The sequence below is a fragment of the Grus americana genome, chromosome 12 (assembly GCF_028858705.1).
Source record: "Grus americana isolate bGruAme1 chromosome 12, bGruAme1.mat, whole genome shotgun sequence".
NCBI classification, from domain to species: Eukaryota; Metazoa; Chordata; class Aves; order Gruiformes; family Gruidae; genus Grus; species Grus americana.
Window position 1 is genome coordinate 8,270,912 of NC_072863.1, and position 23,099 is coordinate 8,294,010.

Genomic DNA, 23,099 nt, shown 5'->3' on the forward strand with positions numbered 1-23,099 from the left:
ATCCTCTGTATTCCCTGTTCAGGCAAGCTGTTGCCACTCTGGTTTCCAGCCTGTTACCCCTGCACAACCTCTGTGTCCAACAATTTTACCCAACTTGTAACAGTAGTGAGTTGCCCTTACTGTGGGACAGCACCAGGCAAAAGGAGAAAGAATAAAGGGTGCATAATAATTGCTTATCTTTTGTTGTCTTTAGCTGAGCTCCAGCTATGTCTTAGGGGCCTGTGATCCACCTTGTATTGCTAAACTGAAAGGGGCCACAATTAGATCCCAAACAGGTGATTTGGGAGAAGCACATTAGGGAGTTCCAGTTTAGAAATGGTTGGCAAAGTCAGTGCCAGAAACAATTATTTTGTGCTGCTCTCACCCACCCTAGTCTGAGTTTTACAGAGGAAAAATGCTGAATTTCTATAAATACCTATCAACTGACAGCTGCCTAGAAAACTGCTCTTTGTCATGAAAGTATTAAACTGATCTTTTCAGTTATTGGCTTTTGACTACATACCTAGAGGGAATTACATTCCCTTTTTTGTTCATTCTGAATGAGTCTTATATGATCAGATTATTTATGTGTTCATTAGTCCTCATCCCCCAGCTCTCCTCAACCCTTTATCCAGTTTAAACCCAAAGTGTGATGAACTTGGTAAAAGGCCAATATGTTTGATGAAAATACGCAGCATGGTACAAGGGAGATCCAAAGCACTGCCCACTGTATGAACATGCAGGTCAAGGGAGGTGATTCTGTCCCTCTACTCCGCTCTGGTGAGACCCCACCTGCAGTACTGCATCCAGCTCTGGGGACCCCAGTACAAGACAGACATGGAGCTGTTGGAGTGAGTCCAGAGGAGGCCACGAAGATGATCAGAGGGATGAAGCACCTCTCCTATGAGGACAGGCTGAGAGAGTTGGGATTGTTCAGCCTGGAGAAAAGAAGGCTCCAGTGAGACCTTCCTGTACCTAAAGGTAAGCAAGAAAGCTGGAGAGGGACTGTTTACAAAGGCATGGAGTGACAGAACAAAGGGGAATGGCTTTAAACTGAAGGAAGGTAGATTTAGATTAGATGTTAGAAAGAAATTCTTTACTGTGAGGGTGGTGAGGCACTGGAACAGGTTGCCCAGAGAAGCTGTGGATGCTCCATCCCTGGAAGTGTTCAAGGCCAGGTTGGATGGGGCTTTGGACAACCTGGTCTAGTGGAGGGTGTCCCTGCCCAAGGCAGGGAGTTGGAACTAGATGGTCTTTAAGGTCCCTTCCAACCCAAACCATTCTATGATTCTCTGTTTGTAGTATAAATTCAACTACACTGTTAAACATCATAGAGGGATGTTTAACATTCATTCAAGAGAAGGACATTTTAGGTGAAAGCTACCACAAAAATTCATAAAATATTACCCTCATGGAATGTTGTCCACCTCTCCCATCTAGTGGGCTCATTTTTATGGTTATCAATGAAAAGGCAGGAAGGGATCAGTTTATATGTATGTGGGTTTGTAAGTAACATACTTAATTGCATTTCTTCTACTTTTAAAAATGTAAGGAAAACTTTCTAAGCTGTTCTCACAGCAAGGACAAGTATATCTATGCTCGTTAGATAGCAACTGTCTTCTGTGTAAAGGTTGATGGAGTTTTCCTGGTCTCTGTTTCCCCAGTTACCCCATCTAAGTCTGTTTCCTATTCTGCAGGGGCCAGTATTAGGACTTCTTATTGCTATCTTAATTTCCTGTCCGAAAATTCAAAGTTGAGAGATCATTTGCAAAAGAATGATCATGGCTCTTCAGCCTTGAACTTCTTACTGAATGAAGCATAAGACGGATTAGTTTCCATTCAGACTGCAGTTTGTTCCCTGAAGATTTCTGTATTTTTTCTACAAAAATTCAAACTTACAAAAAAGAGGGAAAAAAAAAAACAACCAGAAAAAGAGAGGAGGGGGAAGATTTAGAAGAATTATATATTCTCTAATCCCGTAGGAAAAAGATCTCTCACTGAACTTGGAGTAAGACCATACACAAACTATGTAGTGGAATACAGTAAAATATTGTTCTGCTTTGCAGTGTAGATGGATGTTTTGATGAGAAGGCTGATGAAGATATCTTTTAGGACAAAGGATAGAAGAATTTGGCCCTGATACAATTACAGGAGTGTTGTGGTTTAGCCTCAGCCGGTGTCCTGCTCCCACATGGACTCATCCACAGGTCACGGTCCCTTTGACTCAAGCTCACGCTGGAGTTCCAGCCTGTCCAGTGCAGCAGCACAGAAACAGCAGTGCAGAAACAGCAGGGATGCCCTGGCCATCTGCCAGCCCAGGCACATCGCCATTGCTGTTATCAAAATGTTCCCAGGCACAGCACAGTAAGATGATAAGCAGCGCAGCAGTACAGCAACAGTGAAAGCAAGAAGACCCACTAATGAGCACTAGACTCTGCTGAACAGTAAGAAAAGCAAGCTCCATGGCAAGCGCCGGAGCCTGCTAATTAATAGCTGAACAGCAATAACAGCTATAAATTCAATCATCTAGCACATTCCAATCAAACCCGTCGTTAAGCTTGAACCCCGTGACCCCCACAAAAAAACTGTCATGGTTTAGCCCCAGCCACCAACTAAGCACCGTGTGGCTACTCACACACTCCCCTCACAGTGGGATGGGGGAGAGAATTGGAAAAGTGAAAGTGAGAAAACTCATGGGTTGAGACAGTTTAATAGGTAAAGCAAAATCCGTGCATGCAAGCCAAGCAAAACAAGGAATTGATTCCCCACTTCCCATTGGCAGGCAGGTGTTCAGCCGTCTCCAGGAAAGCAGGGCTCCATCACGTGTAATGGTTACTTGGGAAGACAAACACCATCACTTCGAACATCCCCTCTTCCTCCTTCTTCCCCCAGCTTTATATGCTGAGCATGACATCATATGGTATGGAATGTCCCTTTGGTCATTGGGGTCAGGTCTCTCGGCTGTGTCCCCTCCCAGCTCCTTGTGCACCCCCCAGCCCACTCACTGGTGGGGTGGTGTGAGCAGCAGCAAAGGCCTTGGCTCTGTGTGAGCACTGCTCAGCAGTAACTAAAACATCTCTGTGTTATCAAGAGTGTTTTCAGCACCAATCCAAAACATAGCCCCATATTAGCTACTGTGAAGAAAATTAACTCTATCCCAGCCAAAACCAGCATAAGCAGTTATGTTCAAATGCTGTTTCAAATGTAATTACATTAATGCTAATCCCACCTAGCTATGTGTACAGTACATGTTAACAGAATGTTAATAAAATGAAGCCTGGAGTTACCAAAGAAATATTTTACTTTTAATCAGAGGAGAAAAAAGAGACTTTAGTTTGCATTTGCTTATCTTTCCAATTATGTGGGAGGCGGTCAGCAAATACACTACTGTAGGTCATAGAAGCACACAGAGACTTCACACATAGATGGAGACTATTTTTAGCATGTTTCTTACAGGACTAAGAATTCACTTTAGTTTTCACTATCCATTCCAGGGAGGCTGCGAGGTTTAAATTATTCTGTATTGAAACTAGAATTTGAACCTTTTTTCATATGATAATTGGATGAGTATCTAGCTATGCCATTCTTCGGCAACTGCATTGTTATCATGTGCAGTGCCCTCCCACTTCATTACCGAAGGTCATTTTTTCCTTTTCCCATGCACAGTAACAGCATCCAGAAACTCTTAGCATCTATGCTGGAAAGGTGATCATCTTTAAGTACATACTACAGCCTAGAGAAGTGTTTGAGAGCTACCTTCTTTTGTATTCTCAACAGATCTATGAGGTAGTCTGAAGCAATGTTGCCTTCTGCTTTCCCTAACACAAAGAGCAGTTGAATATCAGTATCTGAAGAGAGGAGGCTAAGAAACTGAAGATAAGAGGAGTCTGATGTTCTCTTGTCAGGATGCAATAATTATGTGGCTCTGTGACTGTAACAGCACTGGGCAGTACCAGTAAAGTCTATAGACTCTGTGACACCTCTCAGAAATAAAGGTCTGTAGAATACAAGGGAGAACAGAAGTCACAGAGGAGTTGAGCAATGTCCATTCCATACGTTAAGGAAGTGGATAAGGTACCATGCCAGTGGACCATACTCTTTGTCTTTGACTTTTAGAAGACAACACGACCTAGGAAACTACACCACCATTTCTGGTTGCTTCAATACCACCCATCCCTTCCTACCCCTCCATGCCGCTGGTACAAATAATAGTGTGGGGAGGAGTCAGAAGGGCAGGAGATACAACTGAGAAAGGTGGCATTTCCGCTCCTAGCAGGTCTATTGTGGAGTCCTGCCAGCCCATGGGACTTCTCTATGAAGACATGTATGGCATCTGTAAGGAAAGGGATCTTGTATATACAAGCAAGACCCTGAACAGGTACCGGGCACCACTGCCTGCTCTACAGCACAGATACCCATTGAAAGGCCTGAGGAAAGCCCACCTGGCATCCTCGCACAGCTGATGCAGGTGCAGTACAGGAACGTGGAGTGGCTCTGGAGACCAGCTCCTCAGACCGGACAGACGTCCCTCAGCACTGCAAATCCCTGGGAATGCGCAGGACTGGCCATTGACATCCTGTTACTCAAACCTGGGGTCAGGGACTTCTTGAAGTTCTGTTCTCAGTCCTCTGGCTAATCCTAGTGGGATTTCAGCTTGGGAACCAGATGTATTAAATAACTTACCTGTGATACATCTTGGCACTGTACCCTCACTACACAAGGGTGAGTCAGGAGCTATATGAAATCCTAAAATGTTCAAGGAACCTGCAATTCTTTAGTATCTTGTAGAAATCAACTCTAAGGGTCGTTCTTCAAGGAGTAGGAATAGGTGTTAGTTACAGGTCCTGGCTACCAGTTTTCAGTCACCATGTTCACCGTGCTTCTGGAATTTTTATAAAAGGTAACAAATGGAGACAGACAGACTTGCAAAATAGCTACCTCATTTAAAAACCACACAGAACACATCATCAGGCAACTTCCTTTTTGTTTCTATCATTTAGTTTGAAGGTAACAGAAAAATCCATTTTTGTTTTTGAATTAAAAGACAGTGGTAATGAGACTCAGTGACTCTAAGAAAATAGGCCTTGTTGACTGATTAATACCAATTTGGATAATCTCCAAATTCAAATTATGAAAACTTAATCCATTTTGTATGCACAGACTTCCTCCCAACTTTTCACCTATGAGGTTTAGTCAGCAAAATAGCTGCTATTCAGCCTCAGATATAATAAAAAATTGAGTTAGTTGACCCAATGCAAACCTTTGTGTTATCAATAACATATTTAATTTTAAACTACACTTACTTCAGTTTCCGAGGAAGGGGTATTGACACATTAAGTAAATTAACTAAAACCGCCTTGAGACGGCTTTAGCAGGGCAGGGTTAACCTCCCGCACAGACGCTTCCCCAAAGTTAAACCGACCCTACTGGGAGTGATTTTGCTGCCAAAGTAGCGAAGCTACCACTCCTCCGGGCGTCCCGCTCAGAAGCGGGCCGAAAAGCTGCCGCGCCCGCCAGCGGCTGGGCGGGCGGACAAAGGGAAGCGCTGCCGGCAGCGGCCCGCCTTTCCTAGCCGGGAGCATCAAATTGCGCTCATTGATGGCGGCTCACGCCCCCCGCCACCCCCGGCTGGTGCATGCCCCATCTCCAAGCAGGACGGGGTGCTCCGGGCCCCGCAGCCCTCCGACAAGCCGCTCCGCGCCGCCGCGGGAGGCCTCAGCTGAGCGGCCCTGCGGCTGGAGCTCCGCGCCGGCTCGAGAGAGACCCCGGCGCCGCCGCCCCCCCGCCGGGCTGGCCGCCGCGTGCATCCGGGGCCCTGGCCGGCTGGTGACGTCAGCGGTATAAAGGCCTGCAGCGCCTTTGTTCGCTCTCATTGCGCAGTTGCAGTTCGTTCGGAGCGGAGGTGAGTGCCGGCAGGCGCGCTGAGCAGGCCTTGGGGGCTCTGGGCAGGGGGAGAGCGGGGCCCTGCGCGGCGGGGGTGGGCCGTGGAAGGTGGCGGCGCGGCGAACGGTCCGGTCTGTGAGTGAGGGAACTGTGTTCCGCACGCCCGCTGCTGCGGGCCTGAGGCGAGGCGCGGCGGAACCAGGCCTGCCTTCCTTGTCCGTCTGGCCCCGTGTAGGGTGCCGGGCGCGATGCGGCTGTGGTGGGGCGGGGGGGGGGGGTCCCAACCGCGTGAGGCGCTGTGGACGCCATTTTAGTTGCGGGGGGTTCTGCTTGAGGTCCTGCCGCGTGGACCTCGGCATCCCCGGGGAGAACGAAGGAATGGCGGCGGCCGTTCCTGGAGGGCCGGGAGCATTGTTCCAAATGGGGGTTGAGGTGTGCTGTCGGGTTAGCGCCGAAGCGGTCGCTTGGCGCCGGGAGGGAGAAGAGTCCCTGCCAAAGGTGGCCGCCATTTTGTGGAGGTGCCTGGAGACCGCGGAGGGTCCGACACCCCCCCCACCCCCCGGCCCGCCCCGCGCCTTCGTGGGGTAGAGGCGGGGGAGGGGGCGGGAGGCGTCCGCGCGCGCTGCGGCCTCCTGGGCGGCCCGTCCCCCTCCGGCCTCCCGCCTCTGGGGGCTGCTCCGGCCCGGCGCCCCCCGTGTGCTGGGGAGCAGCGCAGTCCCTCAGGACGCCCTGCTGCGGCTTTCCCGCCACAGGGCTGGAAGCGTGCGGGTAATAGCTGTCCACAGGCGGCAGGCGCTTTGCCAGGCATTTGGAGGCTTTGCTTTGTCTTCGGCTTTTTTTTTATTTTATTTTAAAGTCAGTCCTCCCCCACCTTGGTTTAGCCGTGGCTTCGCTGCCGTGCTGTGTAGAACTGCAGTGATGGTCTGGTATCTGTTCAGGCTGACATATTATGTAGGCCAGGACTTTGGCGTAGTGTCAACGTACATTAAATAATTTAAAGAATGAGCTTAATTTAGAATACTGGCCCAATGTGACAGTAAAGTTAATATTTTGGTATTATTTGACATATTAAGTAAGTTTTTTTTGAAGCATCTGTGTCAGGATTTAGAGGGAGGGAGTGCTAGGATTACCATCGAGGGCAAAGAAACAGTAACTCTGAAAGACTTTTCACATTCGTCAGTACTACTTGATCTTAAGAGAGTTTTCATCAGTGCTGTGTTGCACTCTTTAAAGTTAATCCATATTTGAAGTAGACTAAGTAATGTGAAGAAGTAACTGAAGGCAGTGCTACTTCTAGTTGCTTCAGTCTAAAAATTTTAATTTTGTCCTTTACACCTCATATCTCTTAATTGACATCTTGCTAAAGAAAATTAGCTTGTGGTTTTGAGGAAAGAAGTCATTTATATTCCATGAGATGGTATGGAAATATCTGTTGCAGTCTGATGTTTTGTTAATAACAACCTTCTGCTTTTAATAGGTCATTTGTGGAATCAAAATGGTTGAAGCAGATCGTCCTGGGAAGCTGTTCATTGGAGGCCTGAACACAGAGACTAATGAAAAAGCCCTTGAGGCTGTATTTGGCAAATATGGACGCATTGTGGAAGGTAAAAAGAAAAACCTTGCTGTTTTAAGACACTACAAAATATAAAGCAACAACATAGCTGTGATGACTTTTTTGGCAGTGATCATCTGAAATGATGGTGCTTTCATGTCCTCTAAGAAGTCCTGAGCTTAAAAGGTTAAATAAAGGTTAAGTCTTACTGCCTCATTACAGGAAAGGGTAACCTGTCTTTTTTTCTGCAGTCCTTTTGATGAAAGATCGTGAAACCAACAAGTCCAGAGGATTTGCGTTTGTCACATTTGAGAGTCCAGCAGATGCAAAAGATGCTGCCAGAGATATGAATGGAAAGGTAGGAATTAAGACCAATCGTATGTCGCTGTTCTTACCAGCAATATTGATCTTTGGGGTAAATTAACTAGTAATAAAAGTTGGAAAGACAGTGGGTTAGAAGATTCTGGAGAGAAGTCAGCTTTAAATGTGGCAAAATGTCTCTCTTCCATTAAGCTGGAATCACTTTTTCCTGATTCTGGATTTGACAGTAGAAAGTGAAGTCTGGTGGTCAGTCAATTATAATATCTCTCTTTTTTTTTTTTTGTTGGTGATGGAGGGCTTTCTAGTAGTCAGCTCTTGATTCTTGCATATCTCCTATAATCTTTTTGTTTTATCACATTTGAATACAGTACTGTGTAAATTACACTTCAGGGAAGTGACTGACCTGAAAACTATTGATGTTTCCCTTAACATGGGTTTAATGTGACTTCCCTACTGTGCTGAAGTGTTGATGCTCTATCTTGTCATCTGTAGATATCTTCATACATTTGTGAGTTGCATCATCAATCTACTTGGCATGTATGAGGAGTGTCTTGCCAGTTAATGTGAAATACCTTTGCAGTTAGCCAGCAAGTGAATTTGCTTGTTTATACTCTACAATGCAAAGATATGACTTAAGAGGAAGTAAAAATTGAATGCATATGTAATCTCTTTAAAAAGAAAAACCTGAGAATTTGGAGCAAAAGTTCTGAGATAAATACCGGGGTAGTTTGTCAAAGGATTGTAGGCTATTGTGGTCTGTGTCTGTTCCAGCATGTGTTTGAAAAAGGTAGATGCAAGTTTGCAACTTAATGGTCAACAGCTGGTTATTATCTTCACAGAGGTGCTGTCTCTTCAGGCTGTCTTGTCAGTTAACTTGAATTTCAGACTAATCTTTCATGCATAATCTGAACAGTTGTGTTAAGGTCATGCTGCGTTGGCCTTTCTGTAAGCAGTGTCTCTGAGATGCCATTCATGAAGAAGCCTCTACTGATTATGATTAATGCTTGGGATATTGATAGCTTTGTCTTGTTAGTGTAAGATGTTGAAGCGAAAGAAAAATGTCAGTTATTGCAGTCAGTAAGTGAAGCAAAATGAGTATTTGCACTTTGAGAATAAGAAAATTAGCTTGTTCTGGTGTTCACAGTGAACACAAATAGTAAAACTTCCTTGTTTTGCGTTACAGCAGACTTTCTGCTCTGTGTACTGAGTTTCTGGGTGCTTCATGACAACCTCATGACAATTAGTGTTACTTTCTTTGGAGACTTGCTTCCTTTTTAAACAAGTTAGTTTCTGTCAAAGCAGAGGGTGACAAGTCAGATAATGTCCCTTCTGTACTGGCCTAAACATCCTTAGAGGTGCTCCTTTTATTGAATTTATTTCTCCGTTGTGTAGTTTGCTGCAGTTCTGAAGACTTGTTTACTGCAGTTAAACACTGATTTCCTCTGAAGTAGTAATTACACTGAACCCTCACCCAAGGTAACTTCAAGCACCAACAACTAATTATCAGACTGAAAGGAGTTCAGTCACTAATCCTAAGTATGGAGTGCAACTTTCAAATGAAAATCCCTCTGAAAATAATCACCAACTGTTCTAAATCGTGAATGTTGTGGCATGTGCTCAGTCACACTGGAAACATTCAGGGAAGTAATGCTTAGTATAGTAGTTAAATGAGACTGAATGTGGCTGAGGTAATGTCTACACGTTCTGGAATGCACTGTCTGCATCACTGTCAAGAAATGCTAGAAAGTACTGCTGTGTGGATCATCATTCTCACAGTTTCTGTCTTCAACACTGCAAATCTAAAAAAGCCTTCATCTGCTTTGAAATTTGAACAGCAAGTAGTGTATGAAAAGAACATCCTCACTTGGGATTTGGCCTAGAGTGACCTTTTTAATGTAAACCTTAGGTGCTGCTGTGCTACAGTGCAGTTCTATACTGGTCTAGCTTGGTTCGACCATGGATATGAAAGATGTGGAAGATGTTCGTGAGGCTGTCTCTCATCATCATCTTCAGAAAGTGTTCTGGACAATAAGTACTGCTTGTACCTGAAAAAGACTCCATGTTCTAGATCTGAGGAGCAATGTTTGAGGCAGGCTGTGGGAAGAGCTCACTAATAAATCAGAACTGGGAATTCTGTCCATTTGGAAATGATGGATTGGAGTGCTCATGAGAATTACACTTAAGAAGAAGCAGCAGAAGCACTGTGCAGACAATAGATCAAGCAGTCTGTAAGGAGTTAGTTGACCCGTCTAGCCAGGGGGACGTGTTCTGCATCACCAGCATGTTGCTCATTCTCTCATTCCAAAGGAATTCAAAGTTACAGCCAGTAGAAGAGGCTGACTTTGATTCTGCAAGAGTAAATTTGGATTTGATATTTAGCTTTGCAAATGTTCATGAGAAACGTATATCCAACATTTTGCTCCTTCCTGGGTGAGGGGAGGGAAGAGGGTTAATTATATTTCATTCTAAAATGGGACAAGAATAGACTAGCCTAAGCTTGCTTATTAAAGATTAATTTCAGTCCTGCAGAAAGAGGTCAGGAGATAATGATTTTAGAGTCGGGGTGGAGATTTTTCACTTGAATTACTTTCTCTGCAGAATTGGATCAATGTTAGCATGTCTGAGCAGTGCTGAAGAAATGTTAGAAGTACATAATCATAGCAAATTATTAGCCTTCTTTAAGAACCACCTTAATTGCATGGTAAACGAGTCTACATTGTAATGTCACGAAATGCACATGCTTATATGGACACAAGTGTGAATACTCCCAAGTCTGTAGTGGTCATTCTGTGCAGCAGGCTGTTCTCATGATCATTTGGTTTTAAGTCCTGAGGACAAAATGGATAATTAAAGAGAATCTGACCCTAGAGGAAATGTCTGGGACAAGTCAAAAGACTTAATTCCAGTGTAGACCTGCCAAGCCAGCTGGACTGTGTTAAGAGATTGGAAGCAGATACTACAATTGAAACAACAGTCTAAACTGTACTCAGCGCTATAGAAGGTTGTCTTCCTCTAATCAACAGAAACTGTTACCAGTTCTTTTTGGTGAAGAAACAATACAATATGTAGAAGCTCAGCCCGATAAGAAATGATCTTCAGTCCTTGAATTTATTTGGTGAAAGGAAGCCTGCTTGATGTGCCATCAAGGAACGTGCAGAAATGGTGGAATCACTGCAGCATCAACAGTAAAATGATCCATTGGAGAGGAAAGCCCTGTGCTGTGTTAGGTTGCAGTTTCATGCAAGTTTTTCTGTAACCGTTTCTTTGGAATACTTTTTCTGCCCCACTCCCAAAACTTTCCAGATTTCACTCATCTTTTCTGTTGGAATGTGGAACAGTTTGCAGGGCAGTACTCTAATTCTTTTTGGTTAAGGTTCCCTGGCTCACCTTACAAAGCTGTGTAGATTGTTCATTCCACATACAGGAGTTTTTATGATTGCCAATCTATTATTATCCTTAAATGACTTCTATCTTAAATGACTTTCCTGCTTTTTAGCACCAAGGTGACTCTGCTTTATGGTGCCCATATCTTACTAAAAATGCTACTGTAACACTCTGAATCAAGGTTATAAACACCAACTAATGAGTGTTCATATTGACAGCTGGTGCTTTGGGCTCCTTGAAAAAATTTCTTTATTCTGAGATGGCTTGTGTGAATTTTAACTGTTCAGTGAGATGACACCTTTCTTCTTTGACTTAAGAACCTATACAACAAAGTTGTCCCCTCTGCTTTAAAATAGGACAAACTTTGACATACCTTCTGGTTAATTAAAAAAAAAAACAACTTGGACCTAATAAAAGGTCATTTTGGACCTTAGGCATAGCTTTTTAAGACTGCTTGCATAAAGCAGTTTCAAGAGAGACCTATCTCTTGCCTAGGTAAGACGCATAAGTGCGAGGCAGAAAGAAATAGGAGGAGAAATTATAAGGAAAGCTACCTCCTACATAAAAGAGGAAAGAACTTTGACCTAGTATGCGGGTTTTCAGAACCCATGCTAGCAGAAGGGGATGGTGTTTGGTTTCCAAACTTGAAATAAACTGTCAGGAATCTGTCATGAAATTGAGGACAGCAGTGGTCATGACAAACCTTAAGGCTTCAAGCCTACTATTCTTGTTTTGAGAAGAATGACTGAGACAAGATGAATGCTGATGGTAAAAGAATAATGATACAAACTGAGAAGTTCCAGTGATTAGAGGTACTGATGCTCACACCTGGAATGTTTCAGCTTGTTGTGCCAAAAAGCTTTTTGAGGAACCTTCCATAAGTAAAATATTTTACTTAAGTCGAAGCCAAAACCAATATAACTTTGGTAGTATTTAACTTTTTTCCTCACAATGGATCAAGTTGGACCTGTTTATGTATATACAAAGTTTTTCAAACAGTAGTTAACAACTACATATGGTGGCAGAATGCATGAACTACTAAAGTGGATGATTTCAGAGAGGGCTAGATTTTAGTGAAGAACAAAAAATATTCAGTACCTCAGTAAAAAACCATCACCAGTTCAGAGTAAGACATTACTAGCAGTCATGTTCTTGTTCATTTATTGCAGCAAGGAAGTGTAATAACACTTCCTGCCTGTATAATTCATTAGTTGTCATAGCAGAGTTAAATATTTAACTGCTAAAAAAAGGCAAATAAACCATGTTTGTCAGAATAGATGGCAGTAACCTAACTTCAGTAGAGCTTGTGATCTTGGCTCTGCTATAATTACCAAATGTGTGGTGTCTGAAAGATTATACAGAAATTTGATTAATTAGGTTGAGTTACTCAATAAGTCTTGCCACCTGCTTATGTGTGAGGTATAATAGTTGGCTGCAGAGTTCCTGTTACTGCAGGTGTGTTTTCCAGAAAAAGCTCCCACTTGTTTCCACAAAAACAAAAAAACCCACACCACAAAGCCCCTCCACTCTGGAAATGCAAGTAATAGAGTAAATTGTGACAGTCACCTTTTTTGAAAACCCAGCTTGAAACAGTAGAAAAGAGGGGTCAATTATAGTCTGTCTGCTTTGTAGATGCTGACATTACTTCTGACTACTTCAGTGATCACCGTTTTATCAGGACATGAAGAAAATGTACTAAACGGCCTCCCCATTGCCAGAAACCCCAACTGAAGCTAAGATACCTTCAGCTTAATCCTGTAACTACTGGTGCAGTCCTAGTTTGGTACAAAAGTCCGTGGCAATTGAAAGTAAATTGGAGATCATAAATCGTGTTTCATTTACAGAATAAATGACATGGGGCTGCCGTAATCATTGGACACTTGTGTTTTCACTGAAAGTCCTTTCTGATGCTGCTCTGTATTTTTTTTCCATCAATACCACAAGAATGAAGTACTGTATAAATTAGGCCCAACATGCTGCTGAGTACATGGGGACTAATACTGAAGACTGAAATCAGTTCTAGAGTTGCTCTAACTTTGTAAAATGGAAGCCCTATTATAGTGAAGCAAGAGGGGCTTAATTTAAGAAATACAAACATGACTGAGCAGTAAGTAAAGCAGCTTCTTCTTTAGTCATTAGATGGGAAAGCAATTAAAGTGGAACAAGCAACCAAGCCATCCTTTGAAAGTGGTGGTAGGCGTGGGCCACCACCCCCTCCACGAAGCAGAGGTCCTCCCAGGGGCCTTAGAGGTGGAAGAGGCGGAAGTGGCGCGAGAGGACCACCTTCAAGAGGGAGTCACTTGGGTATGTATTTACCTCTCTCATTATATACTTGGACAACATACAAGACAATCCCATTGGAAGATGACAATAATCCTACTGGAAAAAAGTCAAACAGCCGAATAGTGCACTCCTTGTTCTTTATTAAAATGATGAAATCTGATCTCAGCAGTTTAGTCAAATTTTTATTAGGCAAGTACACCTTAAGAAAAGGCTTTCAAATATGAAGATTCCCTTCTACAACTAACACTACACTTGACTTTTGGCTATGAAAGAAAAGCAAAACTCCTGCCCTGCACGTGAGAAAGGAAGCTTTCTGGTGTTCAAAGTGATTATCTTCCACCAGGGAAAGGGAACTGCCTTTCATTCTTACTAGCAACAGGTCTAAACTTATTAAATTCTAGGACTGATCCTTACAGATCATAGTGGGAGTTAGGGATGCTAAGCCTTGCTTGTTGTTACAAAATAGTAGTGTGTTGAGTTGAGGCTTTCTGAAGTGGAAGGATAGTATGTTACTTGATACTGGGTATTCTTTAATTTAAAATATAGCCATTTACTCAGAGACACTTCAGTATCAAAACAAAACTATCACTTGAAAGAAAGCAAGCAGCACCTGAGGTAAAACAGTAAAAGCTGTAATGCAGAAAAAAACCCCCCTGGAAATAGTGAAAACTCCTGTCTTGAAGAGTCTGTGTAGTAGGTTCTACAGACTCTTCTTGTGCCTCTGTTTCCTCTCTGTAGGATCTTCTCTAGTACATCTTCCCAGGTGGCTCTTGTCTTCTGAGACCAGTAACTTGTTGAGCATTTAAGCTGTGACTGATTATAGATATCAGCTGTCTTTCTCCCTTGTGTCACACCGTGTGGCTTTTGGATAAGTTCTAAAAGACAGTTCTTGACAACAATTTAGGCTATGGAAAAGTTAACTTGGTGAGCTCTCAGTTCTGCTAGTAGCATCTAGTAGTGGCCAAAACCCAAGAGAAGGCTTTGAGGTATAATTTTAGAGGTTTACTCTTGATCACATATTGATAATAACAGTGCCTAGGTTATTGTAGTTCAGGCTTTAGGGGCATGCAGGTGAGTATCACAGAAATAACAAGTTGGTTCATGGCTTATTCTTCTAGGGTCTTCTCGAGGGCCTCTTCCCATGAAGAGAGGTCCACCTCCACGAAGTGGAGGCCCTCCACCTAAAAGATCTGCACCTTCAGGACCAGTACGTAGCAGTAGTATGGGAGGAAGAGGTAAGGACTTCCTGAATTATTTTGTTGCTAAGTCAGCTGTAGCACCTTGATCTTTTTTCAGGAACTGTTGCAAATCATTGATTCTAGTTAGCCCACAGCAGATATAGTAGAATTTAGTGTATTGTTTTTCTAATCCATCAGTTTCTTCATACCAGTATAATTTTGTAGCTATTTGGAACAATTTGCTGTGATTAGATGAGAATGTTCCTTCTAGTGATGCTTTAAAACTGTACAAGCAGAAAAAGCATTATAAATGTAGGCTGTGGAGATATGTTTAAATCACTATAAACAGTCTGCTAATACTCACCTGCCTTGAGGAGTCTTCTGTGTGGCTAAATGCTAATTAAGTTAAAAAATGTGGACTGTTTCTCTTAAGCTCCTGTGTCACGTGGAAGAGACAGTTACGGTGGTCCTCCACGCAGAGAACCAATGCCATCACGAAGAGATGTCTACATGTCTCCAAGAGATGATGGCTATAGCACTAAAGACGGGTAAATTCTTTTACTAATTCTGTTCTGCCATTTTTTTGTTGTTGTTCAGAGAAGGATTTTGATCTCTGATCTTTTGAGGCGTGACATGTAGCTAACATCTCAATTATTGTTCTTTGTAGTTACTCAAGCAGAGATTATCCCAGTTCCAGAGATACACGGGACTACGCGCCACCTCCACGAGACTATGCATATCGTGATTATGGTCATTCCAGTTCACGTGATGAATACCCCTCTAGGGGATATAGGTACCTACTGTTGGATTTTTCTCCCTGTCATTTGATTCTTGCTGTGATCCCACTGATTTGTACTAAGTCTTAGTAGTCTTTCCTCCTATAGTGATCGTGATGGATACGGTGGTGGACGTGACAGAGACTACTCGGATCATCCAAGTGGAGGCTCCTACAGAGATTCCTATGAGAGTTATGGTAAGAATCCATTTTGAGGATCATGTAGTAATTTGTACAGGTGTCACAAAACCCGACTTTTACTAGGTTGCTCGTGTTTTAGGGGGAAGTGGCACACTCTTTTTTCCCCTTACAGTGAAAGTGCAGTTGGTTATCATTTGATCATCTTGTTAAATAAGCTGTAAGCTAAAGAAGCAAAGTCTACAGTTCAGAATTGCAACTATCTCTGGAAAATATGGCTGAGTTTCTTCTCTAAAATAACAAGCTGTTCTGGAATACCCAGTAAAGAGCCTGCCTGAATAAACACCGTCTTCATTCCTTCAGAGTCTTAAAATCCACTCACTGCCTGATATGCAATCCCCACTTTAAATACCATTAACGTGGCAGATTGTTAAGAACATCTCAATACATACGAAAGAGTAGCCGTAAACATTTAATACAGCAATTCTGTAAATTCAGATTGAAATTGTTATATATAACTTATGGTGTTGCCATATTACCTGACCATTGACCCTGCAGGTAACTCACGTAGTGCTCCACCTGCACGAGGGCCCCCGCCATCTTATGGTGGAAGCAGTCGATATGATGATTACGGCAGCACACGAGATGGATATGGAAGCCGAGAAAGTTACTCAAGCAGCAGAAGTGATGTCTACTCAAGTGGCCGTGATCGTGTTGGAAGACAAGACAGGGGTCTTCCCCCATCTATGGAAAGGGGCTATCCACCTCCTCGTGATTCTTACAGTAGTTCAAGCCGCGGAGCACCCAGAGGTGGTGGCCGTGGCGGAAGCAGATCCGATAGAGGTGGAGGCAGAAGCAGATACTAAAAACACTCTTAAACTTTTGGACCAAGACAGATTACTTCTCAAAAAAAAAAAAAAAAAGAAAAGTGGAAGTTGTTCTATCTTTACTACCAGAGGGACTACTAAAAGGAAAAGTTGTTTTTACCTTTTTTTATTGTTGCCTGTTAAGTTTTCCCCTCCATGACTTTTATGCTTTTGTGAGGAAAAGTTAAACCAATGTTTAATTTCATTTCAAAATTGTTAACATTTCTTTCAAAAAGCAGATGTTAAATGTATAAAACTTGAGCTGTGTACTAGTGTTGTAATTTTCAAAGTAAAGTTTCCCTGAAATGCCACACTTCCCATCTGATTTTCCTCATGAATGGAACAAGCAGTTCTTAAGAACTTCCACACAACATCCAACCATCTAACCTGGAGATGGATTGTTCTACATGTTCAGCATCTCATTCTTAAAAGTATTGCTTGTGATTTGGAGGGTGGTGGGGATATTCCACACAAAGTTCAGTTTTGCCTAGAATTTGAAGTCACGGTGTTCCCAGTACAAAATGCCTTCAGATCCTTGTGTAAAGAAAAATAGAGGATATCATTCACTTAACCTGAAAAAACAAGTGGATAATACTATTTTCTACCTTCCGTTTCATGGGGAGTTTGGAAAGATCTCCCCTCCAAATAAATCATGTACATGTAAGTCAGCTACAGAATACTGTAAAAAAATAAAAAAAAAAAAACCCTTGACCAATTCCATCAAAGAAGCTGCAAAACGATGCTTACTCATACTGTTTCAAATTTTTGCAACTCTGTAGTGTTTCACTTTTAAAGGAACATCTTTGATTCCAAAGGAGAAAATAAGATAAGCAAAGAAGTCTTTCTCTCCAACTTCTCAAAGGCTTATGGCTTCATAAAAACAAGTGAATCTTTCAGCATTCCACAGCTGATTTAAAGCATCAAATGCCTGTGAAACAGCAAAGATGGTAAGCAAAGCAAACTAGTTTTTCAGTCTAAGTCAAAATTGAATCAAGTTATCTTCCTCTAGTACAGTAAGACAAGCTGCACATTATGGCAATGGAAGTGCTGTCTAGATTTAAAAAAAAAAGGAAAAGAAATACTTCAATACATTAGAAGTTCTCAAAATTCAACATTTCTTCTTGGATAAAAGCATTTATGGCACCAATTTTGAAACTAAAGACATAATGCAGCTCACTGTAGACAGAATATTGCCAAGTAGGGTTGGGAGGGGGTATTTTGTGCCCAGTATCTTTCAGTGAAGATGCTTAAAGAGGCTGCATATACTATATTAAACAAAATTAAAGCCTTGTGAAATGAGGAATTGGTTTAGATTGACAAATACCACCTCGGCTATTGGGAGTTTGAAGCAAGCCATTGCAAACTTGACGTTTAGTTGGATGCCTGACTCTGTTTAGTTTGACACTGCGTTACAGGGATATCTAGTACATGTGGCAGAACCTGTGGCAAGTTGTTATGACTCAGGTAAAGCCATGAAGTTCAAAAGATGCTCTTGAATATAGTAGACATGAAGACCTCCAACTAAAAAAAAAAAAAAAAAAAAAGCACAAACCCAAAAGTTTTGTACTACTTTTTAGTCCTCAGTAAATTTTGTTGTTCAACTTAAGAATTTAACATGGCAGTGCACCATTGAAAAGGAATGAGAATCCATAAGCCATGCAACCTGTCACTAAGCCATCCCAGTCCATTTCAAGCCAGTGAATCCTCTACCACTTAAAAGAGAAGTAGTAAAACTTGCAACAGAATAATCTGCAGTCCTAAGCTTGTGACTTTTTTGAAATGGGGGAGAGCACTATAGGTTGACTCATGCTGTATAAATGTATTTTTCTCAATTTGTTGTATCTTCTCTTGATTGCAGGGTGATAACTTCTAGAAGATACCATGGAAGTAATGCTGGTTCATCTGTGTTGATGACAGAGATGAATGATGCTTGCACCAAGACATAAGGTAAATACTAGTGTAATAGCTGGAAAGATTATTTCTGGTGGGTCTGTATTTATAGATTTGGATTGATATTGGTGGCTAAATAATATTTTCAACTTCTGTTTTAATTTTGGAGGAGGAAGTTTAGACTTTTTAAAAGCCTACCAAGTTACGAATAACAGAGACTTCTTTCTTATCTGCAGAAATTGGCCCAGTTTGGCTATAGCCGAATATAAAATATGATTACAAATGTACTTTAACTCATGCTGCAGAGAGTATTTAGTCTAGGAATCTTCATAAGACCAAACCATAAAAATCTGAATTGGAACAATAAATGTCAGTACAGATGTATAATCTGTCTTGTTAAATGTGCATAATGTGCAATTTAATGATTATGCTGAGTATAATCTTTGATTAGGAATTAATCTCTGCAGAGGTCCTTGGATTAAATTGCAAACTTCCAGGCATCTCCAGAATGGCTTAAGACTTTGTAGGTTAACTGTGTTTCATGACTCTGAAGCCTACTCTATTATTTTTCAAGTAGATTTAGGAGCAACTGTCTTCAGACTTTATGTGGAAGAGTAGCTATGTCTTCTGTTTCCCTGATAACTGACCAGGAAAAAAAAAAAGTGGTAGTGATTGTCATGCCAATACACCTTTTCAGAAAACTTTTCTACTAAATAATTATTTAAAAAAAAAGGAAATCACTTTTAATGATTGCAAAATCTGTTAAAATTTATTATAGAGTGAAGGATAAGGACAAATCCCTTTTTCAAGGGAAGTATTTATATAGGAGGTATATGCACTTTTTATGTGATTTTTTTAATTAGTTTTGAAAGTACTCTGTAAATACAAGAACGTATTCTGCTGTTAGTTTCAAATACTGCTTTTGAGAACCGACTTTAAAATGGTGACAAGAAAAAGCTGTAGTTGGTACAGTGGTGTTAATTTGACATATGGTCACTGATTTCAGGGAAGTTCATTTTGTGTGAAGGACAGGTTCTGTTGCATACTGTAGGATGTTTGTAATCTCAGTTGGCCTACAGTTTATTCTTTTTAGAGTCTCAGCAACAGCAGGTAAATATCTGTGCAATGCTTTTATCAGAATATGCCAGCAATATTTTGGTAAATACTGATAAATTGCTACTGTTACCTTGATAAAGAAGGAAAAATACGCTTTCATTTCAGGGTACTGGATCGTACTTCAGATTAAATACAGAAGTACCATGGGTATTTTCTGTTCTGAGTCAAAGGAAGCATATAGTTAAAAGCTGCTACCTGACCCAACCTTATTTTTCTGTCACTTGATAAAATTTCAACCAACAAAAAAGCATTACTTTCCTTATCTTCACATTCCTCTTAAGCTTGAAATACTTAAATAACAAATCCTACTGGAAGGGACACTGTTTCAACTGTAGGTGTTTTAAAGATTAAAAACCCTAACCTTTTTTCATTTAAAAACCACTGATGTCAGTAGTATGGCACCAAAGTGGATTAGGGAAATGGGTCTAAAAGAAAGCTCCCCCACCAACCTGCAAAAAATTGGCAAGAGTCAATTTTTAAATTTACAGTTTGAGGCTGATAGAGATGATGAATCCTCTAATAAAGAAATGGAGTACTGACTTTAATATGCAGCATCCTAGGCAACTTAAAAAGGTTTTGCCAAATCATCATACAGCTTGTGTCAGAATGTTTTCAACTTTTTTATATGTATGTGCCACATTAACTTCAATTGTCTGTATTAGCTGGGAAGCTGAAGGTTAATTACTCTTGGCAAGTTAAAAAGCTTCTCTCTTTTGGAAAAATTAAGTGCTTTTTTCTCAATTTACTAGATGTGTTTTGTCACTTACTGGTGGTAGGGGGCCATGTTGTAATTAATAAAGATACTAAAACTAAAAGCACACTTTCTCAGCCTACTCCGCAGCTTATAAACCTTTCCAAATTCAACAGGCATGATGACCATGTTAGTTTAAGGAGCAGTAAATGGAACTTAACTGACTATGTGGCAGGAAAGGTAATAACTAACCTTGTAAAAAAATAAGGATGTAATTGTACTAATTCAGTAAGCTGTCCACCTTTTCTTGATCACAAGTTTTACTTATTTTATAGCACATCATTACATACAGGTTAGTACTGGTGTGTATACCTGTTCATTGCAGGACTCCCGAGTATCATGCGGAGATGGTCAAGAGCTGGTTGGATTTTGTGGTAGGCAAGAGTTTGGAGGGGGACATGCACAGGAATTACAGAGGCTTTCCTTAGTACTTGCTCTGGACACAGTGTTGTACAAGAAGTGTGCATTACTACAAGTAGTCTTCATATTGTTTTGACGATTATAGTTAGCTATTGATGTATTTTCATACTGTTGAGACAAATTGAATGTAATCCAAATACATTTATTGTGTATATAAAAACAAGTCAACTCAAAGATGATTTAGTTTTTCTGTCTGTCTCTTGGTTTCTCAGAGTGTACTAACCTACATTTTCTTTTTTCAGTTACGGTGACTAGAAGGCAGCAGTGCAGCAGTGGATATGCTTTGAAAAATCGAAGGATAACAAAACGCAACCGATGAAGCTTGGCTTTTGAGTGTGGAGTTACGCAGTATTTGTTCTAGGTGGTTGTGTTATCATTCAGGAATTGCCTTTGAAAGTAGCACTACTAATCTCTTGGGTATAAAAAAATTCTCAGGTAGAAGTCAGTTGCTGTCTGCTGTAGCTAACATCTTCCAAGAGTCAAGAGTGAGCCTTTTTTTCAGTCAGTATACATGCATCATTCAGCAGTAGATTCTGCAGCAGAAAAACATTCCAGGGTTGCCCTTTACGTAGGGTGCTTTCCCTTTATGTTGGGAAAAAAAAAAAAAGAACAGGTTATATAAAAGTTAGCTTTAATCCTCTAAAATACAGAGGACTAGATTGTTACAAATTCTTCTTCACCAAGAAACTTACTATACTCTTGACATGAACAGTTCTATAATTGTCCAGGTCTTCTGGATGAGGAAGGAAGTGTTGATGTACTGAGACGATACTAACGATAAATCTCCAGAATAATTAGCGTTCTTGTATGTACTAGCGTCTCACAAAACTCCAGACAGCACTGCATCTCTTGCAGCAAGATGCTTTCTTCAGAACTTTGCCTTGGTTTTGATGCATTTTATCTTACGTATATGTTGTGCCAATGTGTGAGAGGAATCCTCAGGCACCAGTATTTGATGTAGAAAACTAACGTCAGATTGACTGAAGTACTTAAACAGTTGTGGCTAATAAAATGTATATTGACCATTGACTATGGTAGACATAAACTGATCTCATTTAAACAACTAACAGTTTGTAATGAGTAGCTAAACAAAATGCATTCATACCATCTCTAAGGATTTAAAACTACTTTTGGGTTTTGGGCTAAGAATATCACTTTAAACTTCAGTTACGGACTGCAGATGTTAGGAGTAAGTCTGCCTGGATGTAGCAGATGGGTAGAATTGCAGTATTTCCCAGGGCTAATAAATTTACTGTTAAACAAAAGCATTATGGGTTTTGGGTTTTTTTTAATTAAAATAAAATACCTGTTACTCAGTGACACTTGCGTGGTAGAGAAGATTACTAGTGTTACATATTGACGGATGTTTATTCTTACAACGTGGTCTCAGAGTGTCTTCCATAAGAAGGAGTATATGCTGTAATCGTGTAATCGTAAGAGACTCCTTTTTCAGGAGTAGCTTATAGTCTGGGTACTGCTGCTTAGACTAAACCAGATCATCCTAACTAAAATCTAATGCCAACATAGAAGCTGTCATAGGAAAAAAGATTGATACCTGCCTAAAATGTTAAATAATGAGCATGTACCACCAATGTAAGTTAGCTCATGCGCTGACTCAGACTTCTTAATTGAAAGTCACTAGTTGAAATGAAAGGCAGCAGTAGTTTCTGCAGCAGAAAAATATTCCGGCATTTTCTTTGTACTGGGTGTTTTCCCTTCATGCTGAAAAAAACAAGCAAGTTACATAGAAGTGAGTGACTTTGAGGGGAATCACTCAGGAATGTTTTCTGAACATCTGAACACTGTTCTTGACTTGCTCCTGTTCTGGTGATGTTACTGATCTATATGCCATCAGAGTCCTTTGATGATTGGGTACAGACCACCCCCATTTCTTTCTTTCTTTTTTTTTTTTTTTTAATAATGCTGTGCTATAAAGTCATCAGTGGTGTAAATCAGGCTGCAAATAAAAGTATTTGTGACTTGGGGGTGGAGGTTGACTCTGCAAGAGCCAATTCATTTGATTTGTCACTGTCAACAAATAACCAAAGTTAAGTCTTTTCCAAAGACCAAAGCAGAAACTTCCTCAGTGGCTATGCCATCATACCCTGGGTTTGCCACAGAATTTATTTTAGCATAGAGGTGGGTGAGCAAGCTGGAACATTTTTAAGATGGGTCCTTTCTGAAAGATTTAAAGTTGGTCTTGAGGTGGCTAAACAGAAATTTCTTAAATTTGGGGGCTTTCTGAATATGCATATGTCTCCAGGTCAGTCTTTCAAGCAGTTGGTAAGTGTTCAAGATGTGGAAAGTATTTCAATTGTAGTTGCAACCATTAACATTGCTTGGCTGCAACAGCTGCGTGTGAAATTAGTCTTGAAACTAAGCCTGCCTAGCTACACAAAAAAGGTTTGCTTTAGAGGGGGGAACGGGTGAAATACTCCTGTGTTCAGGTTTGTAACACTGAGTTTAATGAAGCAGGTGTGAAATTTTCCCTGTGTTGAAATACTTTTTACATCAGAACTCATATGTTCTGATTAGATACTGAAGTGGATGTCTGTCTTCCATA

General features: G+C 41.1%; 1 protein-coding gene and 1 non-coding gene across 4 annotated transcripts; both read left to right on the forward strand.

The window, feature by feature from the left end:
• Positions 1–5,735: 5,735 nt before the first annotated feature.
• RBMX (RNA binding motif protein X-linked) lies at positions 5,736–21,801 on the forward strand. 3 transcript variants are annotated; one of them, XR_008578919.1, is made up of 10 exons: positions 5,736–5,881; positions 7,340–7,466; positions 7,666–7,772; positions 13,252–13,423; positions 14,521–14,637; positions 15,014–15,128; positions 15,248–15,373; positions 15,465–15,553; positions 18,218–18,306; positions 20,779–21,801. XR_008578919.1 is itself a non-coding variant. In XM_054839137.1 (9 exons), exons 2-9 carry the CDS (start codon positions 7,358–7,360, stop codon positions 16,357–16,359), a joined length of 1,143 nt encoding a protein of 380 aa, XP_054695112.1. In that variant the 5' UTR covers positions 5,736–5,881; positions 7,340–7,357; the 3' UTR covers positions 16,360–16,670. The 3 variants fall into 3 exon arrangements, 2 of the variants coding, with proteins under 2 accessions (XP_054695112.1, XP_054695111.1); XM_054839137.1 differs by lacking the exons at positions 18,218–18,306; positions 20,779–21,801 and adding an exon at positions 16,052–16,670; XM_054839136.1 differs by lacking the exons at positions 18,218–18,306; positions 20,779–21,801 and adding an exon at positions 16,052–16,670 and having other exon boundaries at positions 5,737–5,881; positions 15,450–15,553.
• On the forward strand, positions 7,523–7,595 carry LOC129212049 (small nucleolar RNA SNORD61). Its single transcript, XR_008579059.1, has one exon. It is a non-coding gene; the product is annotated as a small nucleolar RNA SNORD61 (small nucleolar RNA).
• Positions 21,802–23,099: the final 1,298 nt, after the last annotated feature.